Source organism: Mchenga conophoros, linkage group LG2 (assembly GCF_057382185.1).
Source record: "Mchenga conophoros isolate Kocher_MC1m ecotype Shallow Benthic linkage group LG2, M_conophoros_male_GT1.1, whole genome shotgun sequence".
NCBI lineage: Eukaryota > Metazoa > Chordata > Actinopteri > Cichliformes > Cichlidae > Mchenga > Mchenga conophoros.
In genome coordinates, this window is record NC_140527.1 from 21914339 (window position 1) to 21935653 (window position 21315).

The 21315-nt window shown below is 40.5% G+C and overlaps 1 protein-coding gene across 2 annotated transcripts in view; it reads left to right on the forward strand.

Moving 5' to 3' along the window:
* The window catches only part of aff2 (AF4/FMR2 family, member 2), a 207938-nt gene extending 197741 nt beyond the window's left edge, over positions 1-10197 (forward strand). For both annotated transcript variants that reach the window (XM_085287892.1, XM_085287896.1), the window contains exon 26: positions 1711-10197. In XM_085287892.1, the coding sequence (XP_085144018.1) occupies positions 1711-1832 (122 nt within the window). In that variant the 3' untranslated portion in view covers positions 1833-10197. The remainder of the gene's footprint in view (positions 1-1710) is intronic.
* Positions 10198-21315: the final 11118 nt, after the last annotated feature.

Sequence of the window (21315 nt, forward strand, 5' to 3'; positions counted from 1 at the left end):
GCATGCAAAGTATGCCATGTACATGTGACTCATACATGTGGTAAAGGAGTCAGTTTGAGTAAAACAGCTTTACTCACGTGTTGAAGATACTGAGAAAGACTGCTGAACACATAAAAACTTTCAACAGGAGTTTTTGTTTTTATTTCTTATTTATTTCTTATTATTTATTTGATCCTCTCTGTGAGCTCTTTGCAGAGGTTTTAGCCATAGACTGTATATCAAAAATGGGTACCAACAGTGAAGCCAGTGTCGGCCAGCAGGGGGCGACTGCATGGTTGTAGGTGTGGTTCTATGAGAACAGCCCCTGCTTCTACTTGGTCTACGACTTCTGTAAAGACTAAATTATGGTTACACAAAGCAGAATATGTTATCAGTCACAACGGTCAATGAAGGATCACAAACAGGCCGGTCAATCTTAAGATTTACAAGTTACTACCATGCTGGAGCGCTGAGTGGAAGTACTCATTTTTCATTTATATCCAACTTACTGTGGAGGTTTTCTTGTTGTATTTTTTAGACTAAAGGCCTTTACACACCGGAAACCTAAAACCTGTCCAAATATTTTGTGTTAAAGTTGTTTTTCGGATTTGGCTATTCTTAATGGAGCCATTCACACCGAATGGTCGAACTTGCAGCATTTATTTTTTTGGACCAAGCTTGATTTTTCAGATTTGATTTTTAGGATGCGAGTAAACAGATCAGACCAATCAGGTCGCTGCGTTTGGTAACAAGTGCACTCGTAGCTCAGAACTTGCACCAGTACTAAATATACAAATAGTAAAATAATACTGTTTTATTCAGACACACAGCTAGATGCTGCTCCGGGCCAGTCGATTCTTAGAAATGACTTTTCTGTCCCATCAGATCAGCTCAGCTGCCCCACTGATATCCTGAAATATGAACCAAAGCACTCCTGGATCAAACCATGAAATCCTCCCCCTGCTGCCTTCTCTTGAGAATTAAATGAACCCAAAATCATCTCAGTTTCTTCCTTTTGTTTTTAGAAATATAAGGACCAGCTCATCATCGCTCGATGTCGACTTCATCTTTTGTTATAGTGTGGGTTTTTTTGGTTTTGGTTTTGAAGACAAAAATACAACGTGTTCGGTGCAATTCTGAATTTCTCCATTTGCAACGACCTTAAGACTAAAAGCTAGTCTACACTGGTGTCCACAAAAAACAACTTGAGCTGATGTTGTAAGCAGCAACCACAGAAAGTGACATTTGGTGATTTAAAGTGTTGACGGGCAAAATAATCCCAAATTAAATTTTCCTCAGCTCACAAACGTGTGTTTGAAGCAACTACCAATTAGAGTGAAGGATACCACTGATTGGCAAATGAGAGAGTGGTTAATATGTTAGGTTACCGTGGCAACCATGGTCTGTAACGTCTACCAGTTACCAACCAACCAGCACCAAACAGATTTGTGATGAGTTGCTTCCTGTGTGGTCGCCCGTATAAACATGAGCTGTATGAAAGTGAATGTTAAAGCTCTTAAAACCTTTGCAGAGAAATGTTCACTAGTCGACTAGTGAAAACAGACGCCAGGCGTGGCTTGTAGGACCAGCAATGAAGAAAGAACGAGCCTGACTTTTGCCCCATGTTGCCCACAGCTCCACTGGAAAAACACCAGCTGTAGTTTGTGTGTTTCATTTAAGCACAGAGGCGCTCTCAGTAACACTGTCTGTCTCCCTCCTTCCCTCCCGTAGATTTCTTCCAGGAGCTGGACTCTGTGATGGAGCCGTTGAGTCAGCAGAGCAGCATGACAGAGCTGGTTCGCTACGTAAGGCAGGGACTGCACTGGCTCCGCATAGAGGCTCACCTGCTGTGAAGACTGGACTAGAGCCAACATTAAGAAAAAGAAGAAATGGGCTGGGAGCTAGAACTCAAGTGAGATGAGACCCAGAACGATGCTTCAGTTCCCACTGGGATCCTTTGAATGTCTTTACACCATGCATGGTAATATAATGGCTTACACCAGGTGGATTAATTGGGCTGAAATCACCTTTAATTAGGAGTGAACAGTAACTAAGTTTGGGAATTTTAGCTGTGAACCACAGAATACAAATGATCATATTAACAATTTGGCTGATGCTGCTTTTTTGGGGGGGAGCAACAGTATACAAGTGATTGTAGCTTTAACTCCTGAAGGGAACGCACATGTTCCCAACCTCATCTCCCAGTTTCACTGAGATGGGTTCATTCTCCAACAGACAAGTGTGAGGCTGAATGTAGGGAAAGAGCCTCAACAGAGGCTCACCTCCACCAGCAGTGGCCCAGAAATGTGTCAATGATTAGGAAAGAATTAAAGCTTTAGGCTGATATTGATCCAAGTGGAAGAGTACCAGTCCAATCTATTAGTTAGGGACCACACTGGTAAAGAGGCTCAGCTACAACCACTAATGGAGGCTAAATTCATTGCACTTCTTTTATTTCACTCCATCTTCAGTCTTTAAAGAGGGATCCTCAACAACCAACCAAAAGCTAGAACCTGCAGTTATTAGTTAGTATAGAGTTACTTTATTACATTTAAAGCCTCAGTCACACTAGAGAAAACAGGACAGCTATCTGTTTGTGACGGGGAGGATCACCTGTTGATCGGTGACTGCACTGAACTTGTTCCACTTACAGTGAGTCGGTGCAATCAGCTGGTTGCCCAGAGATTGAGCAGCACTCAACCTCTGCTTCACCACTTCTAGTTGCAAGGCAGTTGCACAAGTTGACAGGTTGCCTGTCGAGCAGCAACCTGTCTCCAAACAGAGTGCAACTCAGACTGACTGCAGTCGCTCTCAGACAGATTCGATTATTGCAATCAGTCTGCACAGATGAGCACAACTTGACATATTTGCAACAGGGAACTCGGCTCAAATGGTTGTTGCGTTCTGCTTATATTCCTACATCAAAGCAAGACTGCCGAGCCCCCGCATCAGGAGCTACGTGACTTTTGCTGGAGGAATTTCTGAGTTCCTGTTTCCAGTCTATGATCTTCTGCAGTTCATGTCAATTTGTGTGCCTGTAGACGGCAATTTGTGACAGATGGCAACAGATTTGATATTTTCACCGATTTATTGCCATTAATCCATGTATTATCACAAACAGATTGCACATATTTGCCAGCTTGACCCAGTTCACAATCGCAAAGTGACTCCCTGTTTTTCACCATCGTATTCCACCAAAGTAGGAGACTGAGCAGTCGGACACCTGGTCGCCATTTTCAGAGCAACCGTTTCAGAGTTTCCCTAGTGTGACTGTAGTGTGACTGTAGTGTGACGTGATGACATTTCGGTTTAGTAAAAATATCTATTACTCTGGTTTAATTTGGGAGTAAAGAAGTTAAACTGTTACTCTCAACAATGGCAAAATTAACTTATTGGCAGTTCAGGAAGAACCTTTATGCCACATTTAATTTCTGAAAAGTACACAGTGCAGTTGGGTTTTGTGTTTCTCCTCAGTATCACACAGACAGTCTACCCCACTCCCACCCGGCAAAGCCCGAGATTCACACAGTTTAAACAAACGAGCACTAGCAAAAAGGGAATCCTTCCTAATGAGATTTTTGTATTTAAATGAGGATCTTTTGACCAAATAAAATTGTAAACTACATTACAGGTACAATAGGGCAAAGCTTCAAAAATATCTAAAGTCTTGTAGTATAAGTTGAAGTTTCAGTTTTGTGGGCTACCAGAACAAACATCCAGTTTGCTGGACCTACAAATAAGGGCTTTCTTCCATCACATAAAGCATCTGTCTGGTTCTTCTCTTGCTGGTTATGAGCTTTTGTGAAATTCCACTCAGTTCTAGTTCCCATAGTAACCCACCAACTAAGGCGTCAAACACTTACTGGGGGGAAAAAACTACAAGATTCAGTATGATTTGGCTCTAATTAAGCCCCCACCCACATGCAGAGCAAGTAAACAGGGTGAAACTGTCACATCGGCTTTTCTGCCCTGATGTTAGAAACAAAAACTATATCTGTGACTTTGTACAGCACGTAATGAGATCAAATCAACTGCCGGGTGTCTTATAGTCGTTTCCCCACATTTGTTGTGCTGTGTCGTTAGTGTGTATACGTGTACAGCTTATTGTGAAGTCTATTTAAAATCATTACCTGACCGAACAATAACGATGTTTGTGTACAATAATGTACAGACTGTGACTCCTGAAAACAGTGTTTCTTGTGTCTTGTGAATGATTCAATGTGAGCGAATGAGGAAGTGCTGCAGGTAAATGGGGCATCTACGTGTGTGTGCCAGCGCGCAGGCTATAGCTGCATTTACAAAGCGCCAAAGTGATTTTGAAGTCATCGTGGCGCATTAAAAACAAGAGACCACGCTGTTTCTACGTTTTCACGTTCGCCATCAAGACTCCAAATCAGTTTATTATGGTCTTTGTAAATCCAGCACATTAAGCATGAATTTTTAAGTTTTGGATCATTTGACCATCGCTGAATGTGTATGGAAGACAATGCAGATGTGAAATGTAATTTTCACTTTGACAAAAACAAAAAAGGAAAAAAAAAAAGGAAACTCAAGTGCCTCTATTTGTGTCCGGTGGGAATTGCTCTATTTATTTAAAACAAAGAATGAATCTAAATGATTTTCCATACCATATTGGTATAAATATGAGATTGTTTTTCGTAAAATCAAATGTTTCCATAAGCTTTTTACTGGCGTTTATGAAGACACCAGGGTTTGGCTTTAAAAGAAAAAAAAGAAAAAAGCAAACAAACAAACGTGATAATGTGCCAAATTAGCATCTGTTGCTGTGTTTTCTCTTTTTGACAGTTTGAGCAAGTATAGGTTTGTCTGAAATACCTGAAATTTTTAAGTCATCGCATGCAATAAATGATAGCTTCAGACCAAGAACTACTTGTGTCCATTTTGACAAAAAAAAAGTATATTTCTTGTTACATAAGTCACATGCAGTGTTGCAAAGGTCGACGTCTCATGAAAATACACAGCCATTTAAATGCACAACGCTACAGCTAACAGTCTGAAACCTCAAGAACATTAAACCTTAAAGAAATAAGTGGACATTTTGGGAATATTTTTCTTACTTCTTTCTGAGAATAAAAACTCATATTTGTATATGAAATATAAAACCTATAACTAACAGCTAGTTTATGTAAATTAGTAAAAAATTTAAGCTCAGTGAATGTATATAAAAGATTGACGTAACCACCCAACAGTCTTCAAAAACTACAGTTTTGAAGCTTTATATCTTTCTTTGTTTTTGAATCAGATGTGACTGTTTTAAAAAAGAAGAGGCTAAGCTAGCTTGTCTAGTTACAAGCTAGCCTTTTTAGCGAGCCATATTCACAATTCACTGATATAACTGGGAAGCTAATACTAGCTATTGCTATTAGCTTAAAACAAAGTAGACGAAAACAATATCAAACAAGCGGTTATGCCCCCTATACATAACTTGCTTTAATACAACAAATAAAATTCAAATGGTTTACATTTGAATAAAAGGCATCTCTATTTTGGTTGTACGCTAAATTTATGTTTTTTAAACGGTATAAAAAATGGACGTAGCTAACATGATATCCCATTTTAGATACTAAACATTACCATTTTCACAATTTTAGTTTCAAAATACCAGATGCCACAAGGACGGGTGGGTTTAAACGTGAAACCACTTGCTCACTGGTGAACTACTTGTTAATCATAAATTAGTTAGCTAAGTAAGTTAGCTAAGGAACCAAATTATCCTACACATCCAAATGTAGTATAACCAAGACTTACAGTGTTGCCAACTCCTCAGTAAGGAAAATCGCTATTGGTTGTCCTAAAAGTCGCTAGAAGTCGCTAAATGACGTCATCGCCTAATTTGCATAATTGGTCATACTAATGTAATTGTAACCTAAGTTGTTGGAGAGAGAAACAACATCGTGGAAGAGACATAAAGTGAGTAAAAATTGCATTTAGAACTACAAATTAAATTTCTTTCAGCAATTATTGTTTTTTTTAATGTCACAGTTCCAACCCTGCTCCTTTATCCGGGCTTGGACCGGCAAAAGTAACCCGAAAATGGCACTCTGGTGGAGTTACTTTGTGTGAGTGGGTGTGTGTTTATAAGTAGTTTTAAACCTTGTGATCCACAAAACAACATAACAGTAAAAGACTAACTGCGTTACAGTCAGTGCGGGAATAGCGGCTTCGGTCATGCGCGATTCATTTGCAGTCTGGACGCACAGGTGTGAACATCTGCTGCCCTGATAGCAGCGGGGGGTGGACTATCCTCCGCCTGTGAGCGCTTTGGCATGGGTGAGGTGCCCACGGCAGCACCGCTGCTTGTTGAGAATAAGAGCGATACGCGTTTTTAACGTCAAAAAGTCGTCATAAATAAGTCTCCAATAATACCAGAAAAAGTCGCCAAATTTGTTGCTAGTCGCTTTTTAGAAAAAAAGTTGCTAAGGGAGTCTGAAAACTTGCTAAATATAGCGACAAAGTCGCTAAGTTGGCAACACTGCTTACATAATGCACCATACGGTAACAGCAACCACAGCTAGTGCCATCTGGTGGCCTTCAGAGACAATGCAAGTTTAAGGCTTAATTTTTTTGACCTAGAAGCTACGTTCATGTTTTATACGTGTATGCTGATGCTAGCTACATCTAGCGTTTTACCGTTTAAACATTGGAAATAAGACTATTTCCCAAAATGTCAAACTGTTCCTTTAAAATGGACTCATGGTTCTTCATCTGAACGACTAAAATGCTTACTAATCACCATTTAGACAGCTGTCCAAGCTCCACTTTCTGTTGCTTAACAATAACGCTTTTTACAGTTGTTTCTTGTATTTATTTGAGGTCTTGAAGCCAAATTAGGATTGTCCCAGCGAGCCACTGAACTTCTACAACAACCTGTAAACACTACCCGCAAACCGTTTCTCTCTGACCTCAGTCGTTTCAAGTCGATAGTTGGTCCGCAGTGTTGCTCAGTCCAATTCAATGATGTTTGGTGTTGTTTTGTTTTATGGTGAAACTGTGATGTTACTATATGGTTATTGTTAAGTTCACTTAATGGTCCCTTATTCTTCTTGTATGCAGCGGTACAATATACAATAATATGCTGTAAAAAGTCAGAAACATTGCATTTGTGACATGGGAAATATCAGTTTCATTCCACTATGGTACATGTCACATGACAGCTATGGTAAATGTTGAATTCATGCAACAGTTTATTTATATGCAATGTCAATATGTGGGTATATTCTGAAACATTTTGAAGACAGACTTTTCTCAGCATGGCCTTTTATTCTGCTGGCATCTTATTAAATATCTCATTAGCTCCTGTTGCATTATCACAGTTGTCAACTTGTTTATCGAAGGCAGAAACATCATCACTGCTGTTGTGATTACAATAGAGCTAAACACACTGATTTATTTTTTGACAGCAGATGGTAGCAAGCCGATAATACACTGATAATCTCTCCAGTAGTGACGAGTGTCTCTAATATTTGTTTGCATTTCACAAAATCACAGATTCGCTTTGATTGCCAAAACTGTCTCATACAATAAATGAACTAGCAGGATTTAAAAGGATAATAAAGGGTTTGATTTTTTCTTCTCAAATTCCTGTAATCTACCAGAGAGATGTTTTCTTTTCTTTTGTGTTCGTCCTCATTCGTTCTACTGTCAGAGTCATGCAGCAGTGTTACAAATAAGAATTATCCAATAAATAAGAATTTGTTGAGGTTAGTGGAAGGAGACGTTAATATGCTCTTCACAAAAACAAGAAATATGATCGATAATCAAGAGATAACCAACAAGCATCTCTCTGACTGTTCTTTAGTAAAGAAAAGTTGGCATTTCTGGAAATGTTCTGATTTGCCTTACAAAGTGATGAATACATCAGCACCACTCTCACGTCAGTGTAAGTTAGCCTAGCTTGGCATTAAGCTAGAAAGCAGTGGAAAACTACATCCCTATCTCTATTCAAAGTCTAAAAACTGCGCCTCTAAAACGAATACATACAGCTCTGCTATCACTTCCAACATAAATGAAGACAGAAAACTAAACAGCAGTGACGTTTGTAAGGTTACTGGAGTTGGGCTAGCTGGTATATAATGATGTGCTATGTTAGCATAATGCTAACTTATTTTTCCACTGGATAAAAGTTAACATGAGGGTTCCCGATGGTTAGGGACAAATGCAATCGCATGGTAGGATGCTGTAAACGGACCAAACTTCAGTCAGAACAACTGAGATAATCCCTCCGCAATGCGAGGTTAGTCATTAATATACTGCAACAACATGGGAATAGAGCAGCTGCCAGAGAATTCGACATTAATGAATCAATGGTACAGAAGTGGAGGAAGCAAAAGAATGAGTTGAGTAAAGTTTGACATATCTGACTGTTTTGTTTCGCTTAATGCGCCTTATAAACCGGTGCGCCTTATGGTCCGAAAAATACAATAAATTAATATCTTGGTACAATTTCTAAGTCATATACGAATACTGACATTCTGCACCATCTTGTGGTTCAGAATGGTACTACACCAGAATCTTAACAGCGACATACAACATAAACTACAACATAATATTCACAATTAATATTATACAACACTAAAAGAAAAGGATTACATTTGAGGGGCCTTAAAGTCGCCTGCCTTGTGTTATGGGATGGGTAGTTCACCAATAAAAGTATTTATGTACACAGTCTGCTACTTCTGCATAGTCATGATTCACTTCATATCTGTGTTGCTTGGTTCAAAGCTTGAATAAACATTCAAGCCTTTTGTTCAAGGCTTGAATTTGTGGAAGTGGGAAAGTCATTTCTGGAACCAGAGCCCTTAAAAACATGGGCGGCCACAAACATGCTGCGATTTCAGATAATATCTCTGCAGTACGATACTTAGCCGCTTTCTGTTGATGGCAAAATATTTGAAAAATATAGAAGTAAAGAACGCGCCATCTCTTGGAGACACTCTGCAATTGAGTTAAAATTAGTGTATTCATAGTGGAAAGTAGAGACACCCCAGAAGAGAGAGGGCAGAGTCTCTGTCCAGCAGTTCTAAGTGGCTGTATCGTTAGCCCATTTTAGAAGATTAAGCCCACTTTTAACATTTTAGCTAGGCTAGGCTAGGCTAATGAGCTTATGGTTCTGAGCCCATATTAAACATCTGGCATGAAAGTAGTGTCCTGAAAAGAAAAGCAACGAGAACATTTCCTATAATGCCTATTGACGAGGATAGATAAAATATTGACTATTCTAAAATAAAATTTCTATTAATAATCAGCACTTCAGTTGTATCATGTTCTCTATTTTACAGTATATTGGAAAAGTGGAAAAAAGAAAAAGCAAGATCATATTTCCAAATAGTCCATGATATTCCTTCTACGATCACGTGACCTTCTACCATGAAGCCTTCACTGCCTTGTGTGTAGCATTTCTGTGATTGCTATTTTGCTTTTCTTCCTGGAACATAACAGTGTTAAATCATGTGGGAAATCAAAACGGTCCAAGTGTAACCGACCCATTTAACAGGAAGTTTCTTTAAGGTTTTCAGTCGCTCTGTTCCCTGCGGTGAAAAACTGTTGCTCGAATAAGCTCATTTCTGCTCCGCGACTCTTAATAATGTCCAAATTAATCTCGAGAAGGGCAGCAGCTTTTAAACTATAATAGTGTAATTGCTCAAGATTCATTGGTGAAAAATTGTCATCAGCTCGTCTAGCCTTTTTCTCTTTCATCTTTGTTGCGGTGGAAGAATAGCGCCATCTTCCTGATTAGTGCAATAAAGCACATGGCTGAATTCCCGCCGCATGAATACAGCGTACGCCACGTGTGGTATTCAGTGACGTTAAACTGCTTAAATCCAAACTGTGACGTGTTAGTTAGGCAACCAAATAAGTTTAAGACTGTGTATCTGAAGCCTGACACTGGTGGTACAGCAGCAGCACAGTGCCTCTGATCCAGCCTGACTAATCTGTCTGTGAATCTGATGCACATCACTGGCATAACGAAACATAAAGAACAAAATAAAAGTTCTGTCCAACACGGATTGCATTGTATTTCTAAATGTGTTGCACAGTTTTTTTTCTGTTTTTATCAGTGCTATCTTTTGGCCTTTTCTATGGTTCTTTTTATAATGAAGTTGTTCTATGTGATGATCAAAAGTTGTGATGCAGTTCCATTGTTTTTAAATATTTAATGTCTCTAAAATATGGATTAAAATCTGTTTGAAGCAGCCATCCTGCCGTACTCACTGTCTTCTTTCTGTCTTTTTTATTGCATTCGGGCTGAGGTCTTCAAAGTTGCCTTGCAAGGATGTGCTGAACCTCCCTTTGACATTGCACATAGAGGCAACAGCAGAAGGCTGAGACATTGCCAAAGGTTCCAGCAAGTGTGTTTTTTTTCCCTAATGAACCAAATCAACCAAATTTTACACTCAAGATTCTTTTATAAATAAAAGAGCGGCTCTGACGTAGATTTTAAGAGCCAAGCTAGTCTTCTTATTAGCACTAATGAACTCTTACTCTACATCATAGCAACTATTAGCCTACTTCACCATGCATGATTAATTCATTGAATGTAGCCACGCATTAGAATTCAAGAGGGAATAAGCGGGCCGTGTGCGTGATGGCGGAAGAGAGAGATGGACCTCAGAATGTGAGAGAGAAATGAAAAGAACCAAGGACAAAAAAAAGTCTATTTTCTCAGAAACGTAAATCCCGTCTAATTCTGTGTTTCCATAAATGAATAAGGAGGTGGAAACTATTTTCAGGCCTTCAGATATCCTGCTCTCAGTGCATGTGCATGTCCTTGGTGCAGAGGCAAAACACTGACAGCTTAGATTTATAGCTTTAATTGCCACAGGTAACCATGCAGTCAAATAGGCTCTCAGATACGGCTTAGAAACAGACTTACATTTAAGAAGTATCCATGATTTGAATAGAAGACAAAAATGCACGATCGAACGAGCACCACCAAGGATCACGATATCTTTAACACATCATTTATTAATTAGTTTAAGTAATGGAAGGCAGCACAAGTCCACCTCTGTGTTTACCAAAAACTCCTTGGATTTATTCTCTATGATGTTTCCGTAGGGTGTTGAGACAGTTTGTTAGAAACACAGCTAATGGGGCATGAGCACTGGAACCTTGATGCGCGCTGCTGCTATCGACTTTTACATGTGGACTGGCGCTGTGATCAAGATAGCCGATGTGCAAACCCACCCGCCTCCACCCCCTTTGTGAGCGGTCCCAAAGCACAGACGAGTTGGGAAAGCTCATTATCCATTCTTATGTTATATTCTTACAGACTGAATAAAAGCCTGGCATCAAAGAATGCTAGACTTGACTTTGAGAAGCAGACGGCCCATTTTAAATGTATATTCAAATGCAGGCTTTTTGAAAAACAATGCCTAGATTTTAAGTGGAGAGAAGAATAAATATTAGATCTGTACGTTTCTGAAATTTTTTTTTTCCTGTTTCTAACAGCAGTAATAGGCCAGCTCTGTGTGTTTACCAGTGTTGGGACTGACGCGTTATTAAGTAACGCGTTACAGTAACTACGTTATTATTGTGGTAACGAGCACGGTAACTAGTTATTATGCCAAAACCAGGAACGCGTTACTCGTTACTGGGATTTAGATAGGCTCGTTATTCGTTACTTCGTGTGGTGGCTATCGCGGAGCTTCCACAGATTCAATAACATTAGCAAGTGGTGGAAGCCAGCAGGTGGATGAAGGAAAAGGGAGGCAAGAGGAGAGACCCGAAGCGGTGAACTGAACTTCAGGTAAGAAGTTATGACCTGCAGTCCATCTGGGTCAGATATGAACCAAGTTTAGTTGGAGTTTATTTTTGTTATGCTGACTTTTTCGTACTGCGTGCTAGCTAGCATGACGGAGTTTCTATACAGCTCCGTCATGGGTGGTGCTATGTTACTGATGTTGAACTTTATTTTGTTCATAAGGTTAATTATTAGAGTTGCCAACCGTCCCGTAAAAAACAGAATCGTCTCGTATTCAGAGAAATTATTACGCGTTTCATATTGAGGTGAAAAGGAGCACAGTTTGTCCCGGACTTCAGCTACAATGAAAAAGACACAAAGCTGGATTTATTCTGTCTTTACGCTGCACAGCTGCCTCTTCTTCTCTCATTCTCTCTCCCTCCGTCTCCTGTTTCTACTTCAATCATGAAACTGATCAATGATCAATGATCAGCTGATCGGCTTTTGTCTCTTGTTTATTTATCGCCCACTTTGCGCCAGAAAGAGGAAACCAGCGGATGTCGCGGTAAACAACAGCAGCACGTTTAAGCTTGATCAGCTGTTGTTAGAATTTATTTAATATTAATTTCTAGTATCAGCTGATGTTTGCTGGAGCCACAGCTGTAAAGCTGCTGGTCATGATATGGTTTGGTTATCTGGTGAGAGGGAAACATGAAGATGAAACCAGGAGATGTCCTTACTGAATCACCAGAGCTGAACAGGTGATGGAGAAACAGGTTTACCTTTAAGTTGGTGGCGGCCAGAGGGCCCGGTGGCGCCAGTGTCCGGCAGCCTCGCCTCTGTCAGTGCGCCCCAGGGCAGCTGTGGCTACAATGTAGCTTGCCATCGCCTGTGTGTGAATGTGTGAATGACTGAATGTAGTGTGAAGCGCTTTGGGGTCCTTAGGGACTAGAAAAGCGCTATACAAATGCAGGCCATTTACCATTTAACATGAATGAGTTGAAGGGAAGTTATGAACTGTTTCTGAGAGACAAATAACACCAGGATCCTTTTCTAAGTAGCTGACAGCTGGTAACTGTGCAGGGGCGGGTCTAGCAAAGTTTTGCCAAGGCGTAGGTAGGGCATTAACAGGGAGAGGGGGGCACAAGGAAATACTTTTCTTTCTTATTCTCATTTAAAATGTCTAGCTTTTAAAAAAATTATTATCTGAGTCTTACAACAAAGAATTGATAGATTGATACATATATACCATCAGAACTGTGTACATCACTGTCACAACAGCGTTTATTTTCATTCAAAGGCTTTATGGTTTTTCCTATAATGGTGGGCCGGTCTCTAGTCAAAATGCCCGGGACGATTTTTTTGTCCCAGTCCAGCCCTGTATGCAGCTCATCTGCAGTCTGGTGTTACCTACATCTTCCTATTCAGAAGGCAGAATTTCCGAGTTCTGAGTACAATCGAAAGCACCACGACTGCAGTTTTTGTGTTGGATGTAAAAAGCGAGAATAGAATGGCTAGGATAGAATCAGGCATGGGATTTCTCTCGTGGAAGTGTGCACATTATTTTTTTCCTTTCTATTGGTAGGTGGCACAGTGCACTTGTGGCAAGTAAGCAAGCTAGAAGACTGGCAGTCCGGCTGGGTATCCAGTTACGGAAGCAACACATTAACAAGAGAATTCTGAGTTAAATCAAAGTTACTTTCCCTAGTAACTAGTTACTCTGAAAGTAACGAGTAACTTGAAGTAACTGAGTTACTTTTGATATAAGTAACTAGTAATGTAACTAAGTTACTAATTTAAAGTAACTTACCCAACACTGGTGTTTACAGGAAACTTTCAGCTAAACAAGTCAAGGAAGAGTCTAGCAACAATTGAGCAACCAGACACCAGAAAAAGTGAAAGTCAGTGACCTGCTGTGACAGCAAGGTCACTAATGGTTATTTCATGTGGGCATGTCCCACATGAAATAACCATGAAGTACCAATGGCAGTGAAGCATACCCCTGATAGAGAGATGGCAGGATAGTAAAGACATACATACAGATATTTATAGTGAAAATTTTCTGGAAATGTTTCACAGGACTCTGCAGCACTCTGAAAAACTGAGCACTTTCTTTCTACTTCCATAGGGATTAAGGAGCTAGGTAGCAGCCAGGTGCTGCTGATGACATGCACTTGACTAACTGATCATCAATAAGGTGTTAGCGCCAGTTCAGGTGTGTGTTAACACAATACCACAATCTTCTGTCTGAGCACATTCACCCCAAGGTCAGACAGTCAGCCTCAGTTAGCATGTTAAATACTAAAGTTCATGCATAATTATAAAAACACTGAACAAGCTTGTTTGGAAGGGTCACCAGGAGAAAGCCTCTTCTCTCTCTAAACAGAACCTGGCAGCACAGCTGAGGTTTCAAAGGGCTAACAGACTGAAGGACTCCTGAAACAATGTCCTTTGGACAGACGATTACATAAGTAGAGAAAAACAAACACAGCATATCAGCTCACAAGCCCACTGGTGCAGGGGTGATGGTTTGGTTTGAAGCAACAGGACTTGGGCACCTTGCAGTTATTGAATTGACTACAAACTGGATTCTAGATTCAAATGTGAGGCCAACATTGATCCGAAGGACAGCAGCAGCACGTTGAAATGGCCCAAAGTCCAGACTTCAACCAATTAAAATGCTGCAGTGGGACCAGTGAGGGAGCTGTGCATAATCAAACGCCTGGAAACCTCAAACAACGTTGTAAAACAACATAAATCAATAAAATGAAAAAGTCCTCCAAAATGATGTGGAAGGCTTTTCCACAGGACTGCAGAGTCCAGATGAAACTTCACATTACTGTGCAAATAGCAGGGTGGTAAGACATACATACAAACAGGTACCTATGCAACTGGAGCCTAGAACATCTACTAGTGACCAACTTTATATGTAGAAAAGGTCGGAGTCTTACGTTTGCGTCATTAAATAATTTCCCCCAGGGATCAATAAAGTATTCTGATTCTGATTAGTCTTCCTAATATCCATCTTCTTCCGCTTATCCGGGGCCGGGTCGCAGGGGCAGCAGCCTAAGCAGAGAAGCCCAGCCCTCCCTCTCCCCAGCTACCTCCTCCAGCTTATCCGGGGAAACACCAAGGCGTTCGCAGGCCAGCTGAGAGATATAACCTCTCCAGCGTGTCCTGGGTCTGCCCTGGGGCCTCCTCCCAGTCGGACACCTCACCCAGGAGGCATCCATGTCAGATGCCCGAACCACCTCAACTGGCTCCTTTCGATGTGGAGGACTCTCCACAGTAATCCGAGCCCCTTCCGGATGGTTGAACTTCTCACCCTAACTCTAAGGGACCCACCCTTCGGAGGAAGCCTATTTCCGGCGCTTGTATCCGCAATCACTTGTGACCATAGGTGAGGGTAGGGACGTAGATAGACCGTTAAATTGAGAGCTTTGCTTTTACACTCAGTTTTCTCTTCACCACAACAGACCTTCTCCCGTCACTGGAGAACAAGACTCCGAGATACTTAAACTCTTCCACTTGGGGCATGAACTGGTCCCTGAACCAGAGTGGGCACTCCACCCTTTTCCCGCTGAGGACCATGACCTCCGATTTGAAGATGCTGATTCTCCCACCACTTCACACTCAGCTGCAAACCGTTCCAGTGTGAGCTGGAGGCCATCACCCAAAGAAGCCAACAGAGCCACATCATCCGCGAAAAGCAGAGATGAGATTCTGAGACCAAACAAGTGAAAGCCTTCCGCCACTTGGCTATGCCTAGAAATGCTGTTCATAAAAATTATGAACAGAATCGGTGACAAAAGGCATCCCTACCCACCCACCCTAACCCCAACCCCAATCAAGAGAGAAGAAAGTAGCTTTTGTGCTATCAAAACATAAGTTTCACCTTTTTCAATACCATAAATGAACAAACTCCTGCTGCATTCCTGAATCACTGATATAACATATTGAATTCTTTTGTTCTCTCATATTTATTGATTTCATGTTCCAAACAACAGTCTGACATTGCTCTAACATCTTACTCAAAATATATTTTTCCCTTTTTGTTAAAGCCACCAACCAGTCACCACCAAAGAGCTGATTACAGCCATTCAGTTTCATTACAGAAACCCACTCACTAATCCATTCCCTCCGTCTCAATCTGCAGAGTGGCAGTTTTAATAGGCCGCCCCTCCCCCTCATTCTTTGCCAAGTGATTTTGTTAAAACAGAGTTTTTCTATTTAGCTCTGTGGTTCGCAGCTCCAGAGGCGCTAACGAGGTAAGAGCTCGTCAGCTGTAATTGAATGACTCCTGATTAAACTAGTTTCACACTGACAGGCAACATATTGCATCTTGTCCAACTTCTAATCAGCTGCTTCCGCAATGCTCCATGCAGATGTCTGCGTTCAGGGTCAGGAAAGGCTGTGGTCCAGGATAATGCTTTGTTTATTTTAATGACGACAGTGTGCATTTTAATTGACCAAAAGCCCCAAATAAGTGGAATGTCAAGAAAGAATTTCGCTTTATTACTTTACACAGCTATAATATTTTGCGAGTCTAAAATCAACAATATAAGATTTCAGGCAATATTCATTCAGGTTACTTATCTCAAGAACAACTGAACAAGAAACCACATTTAAAGTGCTTGTCCTGCAGACCCCAGTTTCCTTGGTGAAAGTGTTCGTTACATTGCAACTGTTTACTTACTCTGGTCTGAAGAGATCTTCGGAAAACCGGTTAAAGTCTCACATTGCATGTTAGAAATGTTTTAAACCCTGAAATACAAACAGAGAAGTAGTAGCCTTTAAGGTGTTGCGGATAAATACAACAAAATAAAACAAGTACCGATACCAAAAAAAAACCACACAGGGAAAATACCCAGGGAAACAGAGTTAACGATAAAAATGATAAAAACTAACTATAAAAACCCGACAAAAAAAAAACAACAAAACCCTGTAAACCATAAATTTCACAGCAAATCCTCAAATCTTGCGGCCCGGTACTGGTCCGCGATTGGGGACCGCTGGTCTATATAAACCCTGCCATATTTAAAAGGTAGTGCAGCTCTGTTTAGTTATCCTGATGCAAATTTTAGCTTGCTCAACAGGGCTGAAAAGTTTGCCTAATGGTAGATGCCCAAAAACTGCAGTTTTTTTTGCTGTTACCTGCATTCTGTTTTCTTACCGCTCCCAATTCAAGTGTATAATCCCAGCTACAGTGGCCGCTGTGGGACAAATAACTCCGGCCACCATTCACCTGTAGTGAGTGCAGGCCGTCAGTCTGCTATTTACCTCAGTTATCAATATACTGTGTGTCCGCCTCTCTTACTCTGGACCAGGCTGTAAAACTTGTGATACTGAGGTGAGTTGTCGCAGATATCTTGTCAGTAGGCGCTGCCGTTTCTGTCTCTGTTAGTTTTTATTAGCTTCTCTAAGCCAACATTAGTCTTTGAAGTGCATCTAACACTGTTTTACACTTAGTGAACAAACTCTCATACAAAGTGAATATGTAATGAAGCCGTTTATCAGGTGGGACGTGAAAGGTTTTAGGACACTTTAGCCTAGCATAACATTAGCATATAGCTAGCTGCTATTTGCACACACTTGTGTGTGTTATAAGACAAGATAACCTTTATTAGTCCCACACGTGGGAAATTTGTTTTGTTACAACAGTGGACAGTGCAAAGTTGCATAGAAAAATTAGGAGAAAAAAACAAAACAAAACACTGGAATAATATATCCATAAGATACTGTACACAACAGAATAGAATAAAATAAAAATAAAATACTATATACACAATTGAATAAAATAGAATACAAATGCTATATACAATATGAGTATAATAAATTATAATTAGACATAATAATTATGATAAAATTATAGCCAGTGTTAGTCAAGTTATTTGAAAAAAGTAATTAGTAACTAATTACTTCTCCAAAAAGTAATCCCATTACTTTACTGATAACTTATTTTCAAAATTAAGGAGTTAATTTTCAAAAACATGATGCACAACCTGAATACATAATAAAGCAACACCTTTCAGCCCAATTCTAATTTTTATGCATAACCCATCATATAAAATTGAAACAAATGGAAAAGTATCTTTTAAAACAGTTTTTAGTTTTAATCTTTTAACTTTATGCACATTGTATCAAGCAAAAATTAAATAATATGCAAGTCTTTGACTTGATGAAATTGTTTAACACTTAAATCTACTTTCTGCATATTCCAGCATATAAAATAAAATAATGTTTTGTGTTTAAACTCTTTCAAATAGATGAAAGTAAAAAACAGCAGAAATAAATAAAATCAAAGACTCAGCAGCTCTTAAATCTATTGTCACCTGTTTAGTAGGAGTGGGACGGGTGGAGGTTTGCCCACACCGGTCATGTCAGTGGGGGGGGGGGGGGGGGGGGGGGGGGAGATCCGGGGGTTTCTCTGTGAATGTCACGTTCCCGTGGCAGCGTGCTCGCTCAGATTAGAAGTTTAACTTTTCGCTGTAGAAAGAAGTTTTCTTCCCACGCAGAGTGAACAGCTGACGCTAATGTTTTTGTCACTTTTTACAGATTCAAACTCAAAGTAATGTGATTACGTCCACACTTTAAGTACGCAGCGTAACAGTAATCCAATTACTTCTTTTACAATAGTAATCCCTTACATTACTCATTACTTGGAAAAAAAAAAAAAGCAATCCGATTACAGTAGCCCGTTACTGCCCATCTCTGGTTATAGCAGAGTATTCATCTATTTGTGATCTTTGATGTAAAAGTAACTTATGAGCCACGCTACAGATGTGGTCGTTCTCTAGATTACATAAAATGCAATTAGGCGACGTCTTTCTCAGCCATTGTATTCAAGATGGCGGCGCAGCGTGGCAGCTATCGGAAACCTGCTCCTGTGTGTTTTTAAATGGACAAATTAAGCACAAGAGAATGCATAAATTTGTTGGAAGATATACACACTAACACATACAGCACCTTATACGTGTTAAAACACCAAACAATCCAACATCAAAAATATTAAAGTGCCACAAAGGGTGTTGTGATTTATTTAAAATTAATCTTCGATATGAACAGAGGCAAAACATTTTGCTCCCGTTTCTTTTCCACATATTTAATGGCTTCACATTACTGTACAGGTGACGGGTGAACAGTGTCATTAGCAGTGGTACTGACCACTAAAGGACCAACATGTAAGTGACTCTGCAGTTAGTTTTAATTGCAGTATTGCATGCAGCAGCAGAGCAGCTAATTAGCAGGCAGTTCTGAAAAACAGCTCCTCTGACAAAGTACTCTTCAGGCCACTTCATCATGTAATTGGGAGATTGAGTACAGTACAGTTTGTTTACCGTTCCTGGATTCATTCACACACCCTTGAGACGAACTCTTGTCTTAATGCAGCTGAGCTAAGCGCTTTCTGCACGCGTGCACACCTCTCCCTCTCGCTAATGTAATTGTGCATGTCGCCACCGTTAACAGAAAGGCAGTGTGACCTGCCAAAATACGAGCCCGTAGCGGTGATGCGATTACCAGCGTATGAAACATAATGATAGACGATGAGAGCGAGACAAAGACTGAGTGGATTGGAGAGAAGGAGCAGGTAAGATGGAGTGAGAGGGAATGAGGGCAGCGGGAGAGGTAGAGGAAAAATACCAAAACAAAGCACCAGGTAAACAGTGTAACTGCCATTAGATCAATTTGATGGTGGTCAGAGCTCACCGCTTGTGATGATAAATATTGATCTGATAAAACCGCTGAGGCAGAAATATGAGCTGTGATGAATACAAAGAGTGGAGGAGAGCAGTTGCAGCTGCTCTCACTCACACCTAATTCTTACGAGTATGAGCGTGAACCTCGTCATAGTGGAGAGTGGATAGTGAGCTGCTGCTGAGCGAGGCACCAAAAATCAGACTCATTGATATGGGAAACAAAAGTGCTCAGAGTGCAACAATTAACTATCATTCAACAGGTGATCAGATGGAGGTGCATATAATGGGGAAAAAAAAAAAAAAAAATAATATACACTCACCAGGTATGAAGAGAAGTAAATGAAATGAAAAGGAGTGGAAATGATCAGAGCATGTGTGAAATTGGCAGGGGATACATGTGAAGTGCCTTCCTGGCCTTCTTTGCAGAGTTTTTTGATTTTCATGTGTGGCGTACAGACTTCACTTCAAATCGAGTTCCACAAATTGTTCTGCATGATTGCTTGAAAATTGAAAACTGCAGGGAAAAAAAAAGGAAAAAAAAGAAAAAAGTCTGGGACTGAATTCACACGATATCTCAAAACACAATTACAAGGATTTTAACAGTTTGTGTCACGCAGACAGATCGACTCGGTGGCATCACACACAAGTTAGATGTTTGGCTCAAGCAAAAAAAAAAAAAAAAAAAAAAAGCCACAACAAAACCCCAGTGCCAGAGAGCAGCGTTCATTCTGTAAAGAAAGCGAGCACACAGAATAGACTGGCGAGGTCCCCGAGGAGCTGCTTCACTACCCTGCAGCTTTACACTTCAGCTGTGAGTGAACACAAAACGCATTACAGAGCAGCGGGCCGTGTGGACAGGCAGCAAAGTGTTTCTGCAGGACAAACGCACACAGGAGCTGTGATCACAAACTTAATTCTCATGCAAGACAAATTTTTTTTATTCTTATTTTTAATAATCAAAACAGACAAATATACACACAGTGTGTTCTTGCAAAACCTGAAATCTGGTTAATCCTGTGCCCCCCCCGTCAGAAAGAACTGTTCAGGATGCTCTAATGCTAATGAGAGTCTGGACTGACAGATTATTACGGTTCCTGAGATTTGGCGCGTTACTGCACACAGGAAACCAGGACAGACGAATCACTGCAACCACCTTAAGATTTCTTCCACATCCTCACTCCTGTCAGAAGCCAGCTGATGATAAAAGATTCATTTAGATCTCATTAACATGACACCGGTGCAGCCAACAATACAAGTCGACAGAGCAAATCCCTTCCATTCATTGTTGGACCTGAAGTTCAAGCTGAAATTGCTTTCTTCTAAATTATCACGGCACCGAGTGTTCACGCACTGGAACCACAGTAAATGTAGCTACAGTCTGTTTCATTTGCATTTAATTATGGGTGGCTTTTACTCCCTTCATTCCAGGTCTCTGAATTGATCTGAACTGACTGTTTACGAGGGGGGGGGGGGGGCAAATAGCTGCAAGTAACATCAAGTGCAAATAGAAATGTCATATTGTTTAACACTACAGTACAAAAGTCCCTATCGGCTGCTATTCTGAGAGACTTCTCCTTAAAGCAGTTTACCAGTACACTGAAGTCAAACATGGGTGTCAACATTGATTAAAAGGAGTTCTGCAAGTTTCCTCAATATTCCTTTAAATGAAAAGACTTCCAGATGCCACGTTTATCTAGTCAGTCAACCCGTCAGTGGTCCACCTGCACAGACACCTGTGGGTTTAATGGGACGTGTTCAAGGAATGATGGTTTGCTTTAGTTTTTTCAGGGAAAATAGAGTTGGATTGAATAACCGGGACACTCTTAGTATGGCGACTATAAGTCAGCTCGAGCTCCAAAGGTTACAATTCCTCTACACAACTGTATGGGGGGGAAATGAAGCAAACAAGCAAATACCAAAAATGCACTTGTGGCCGGC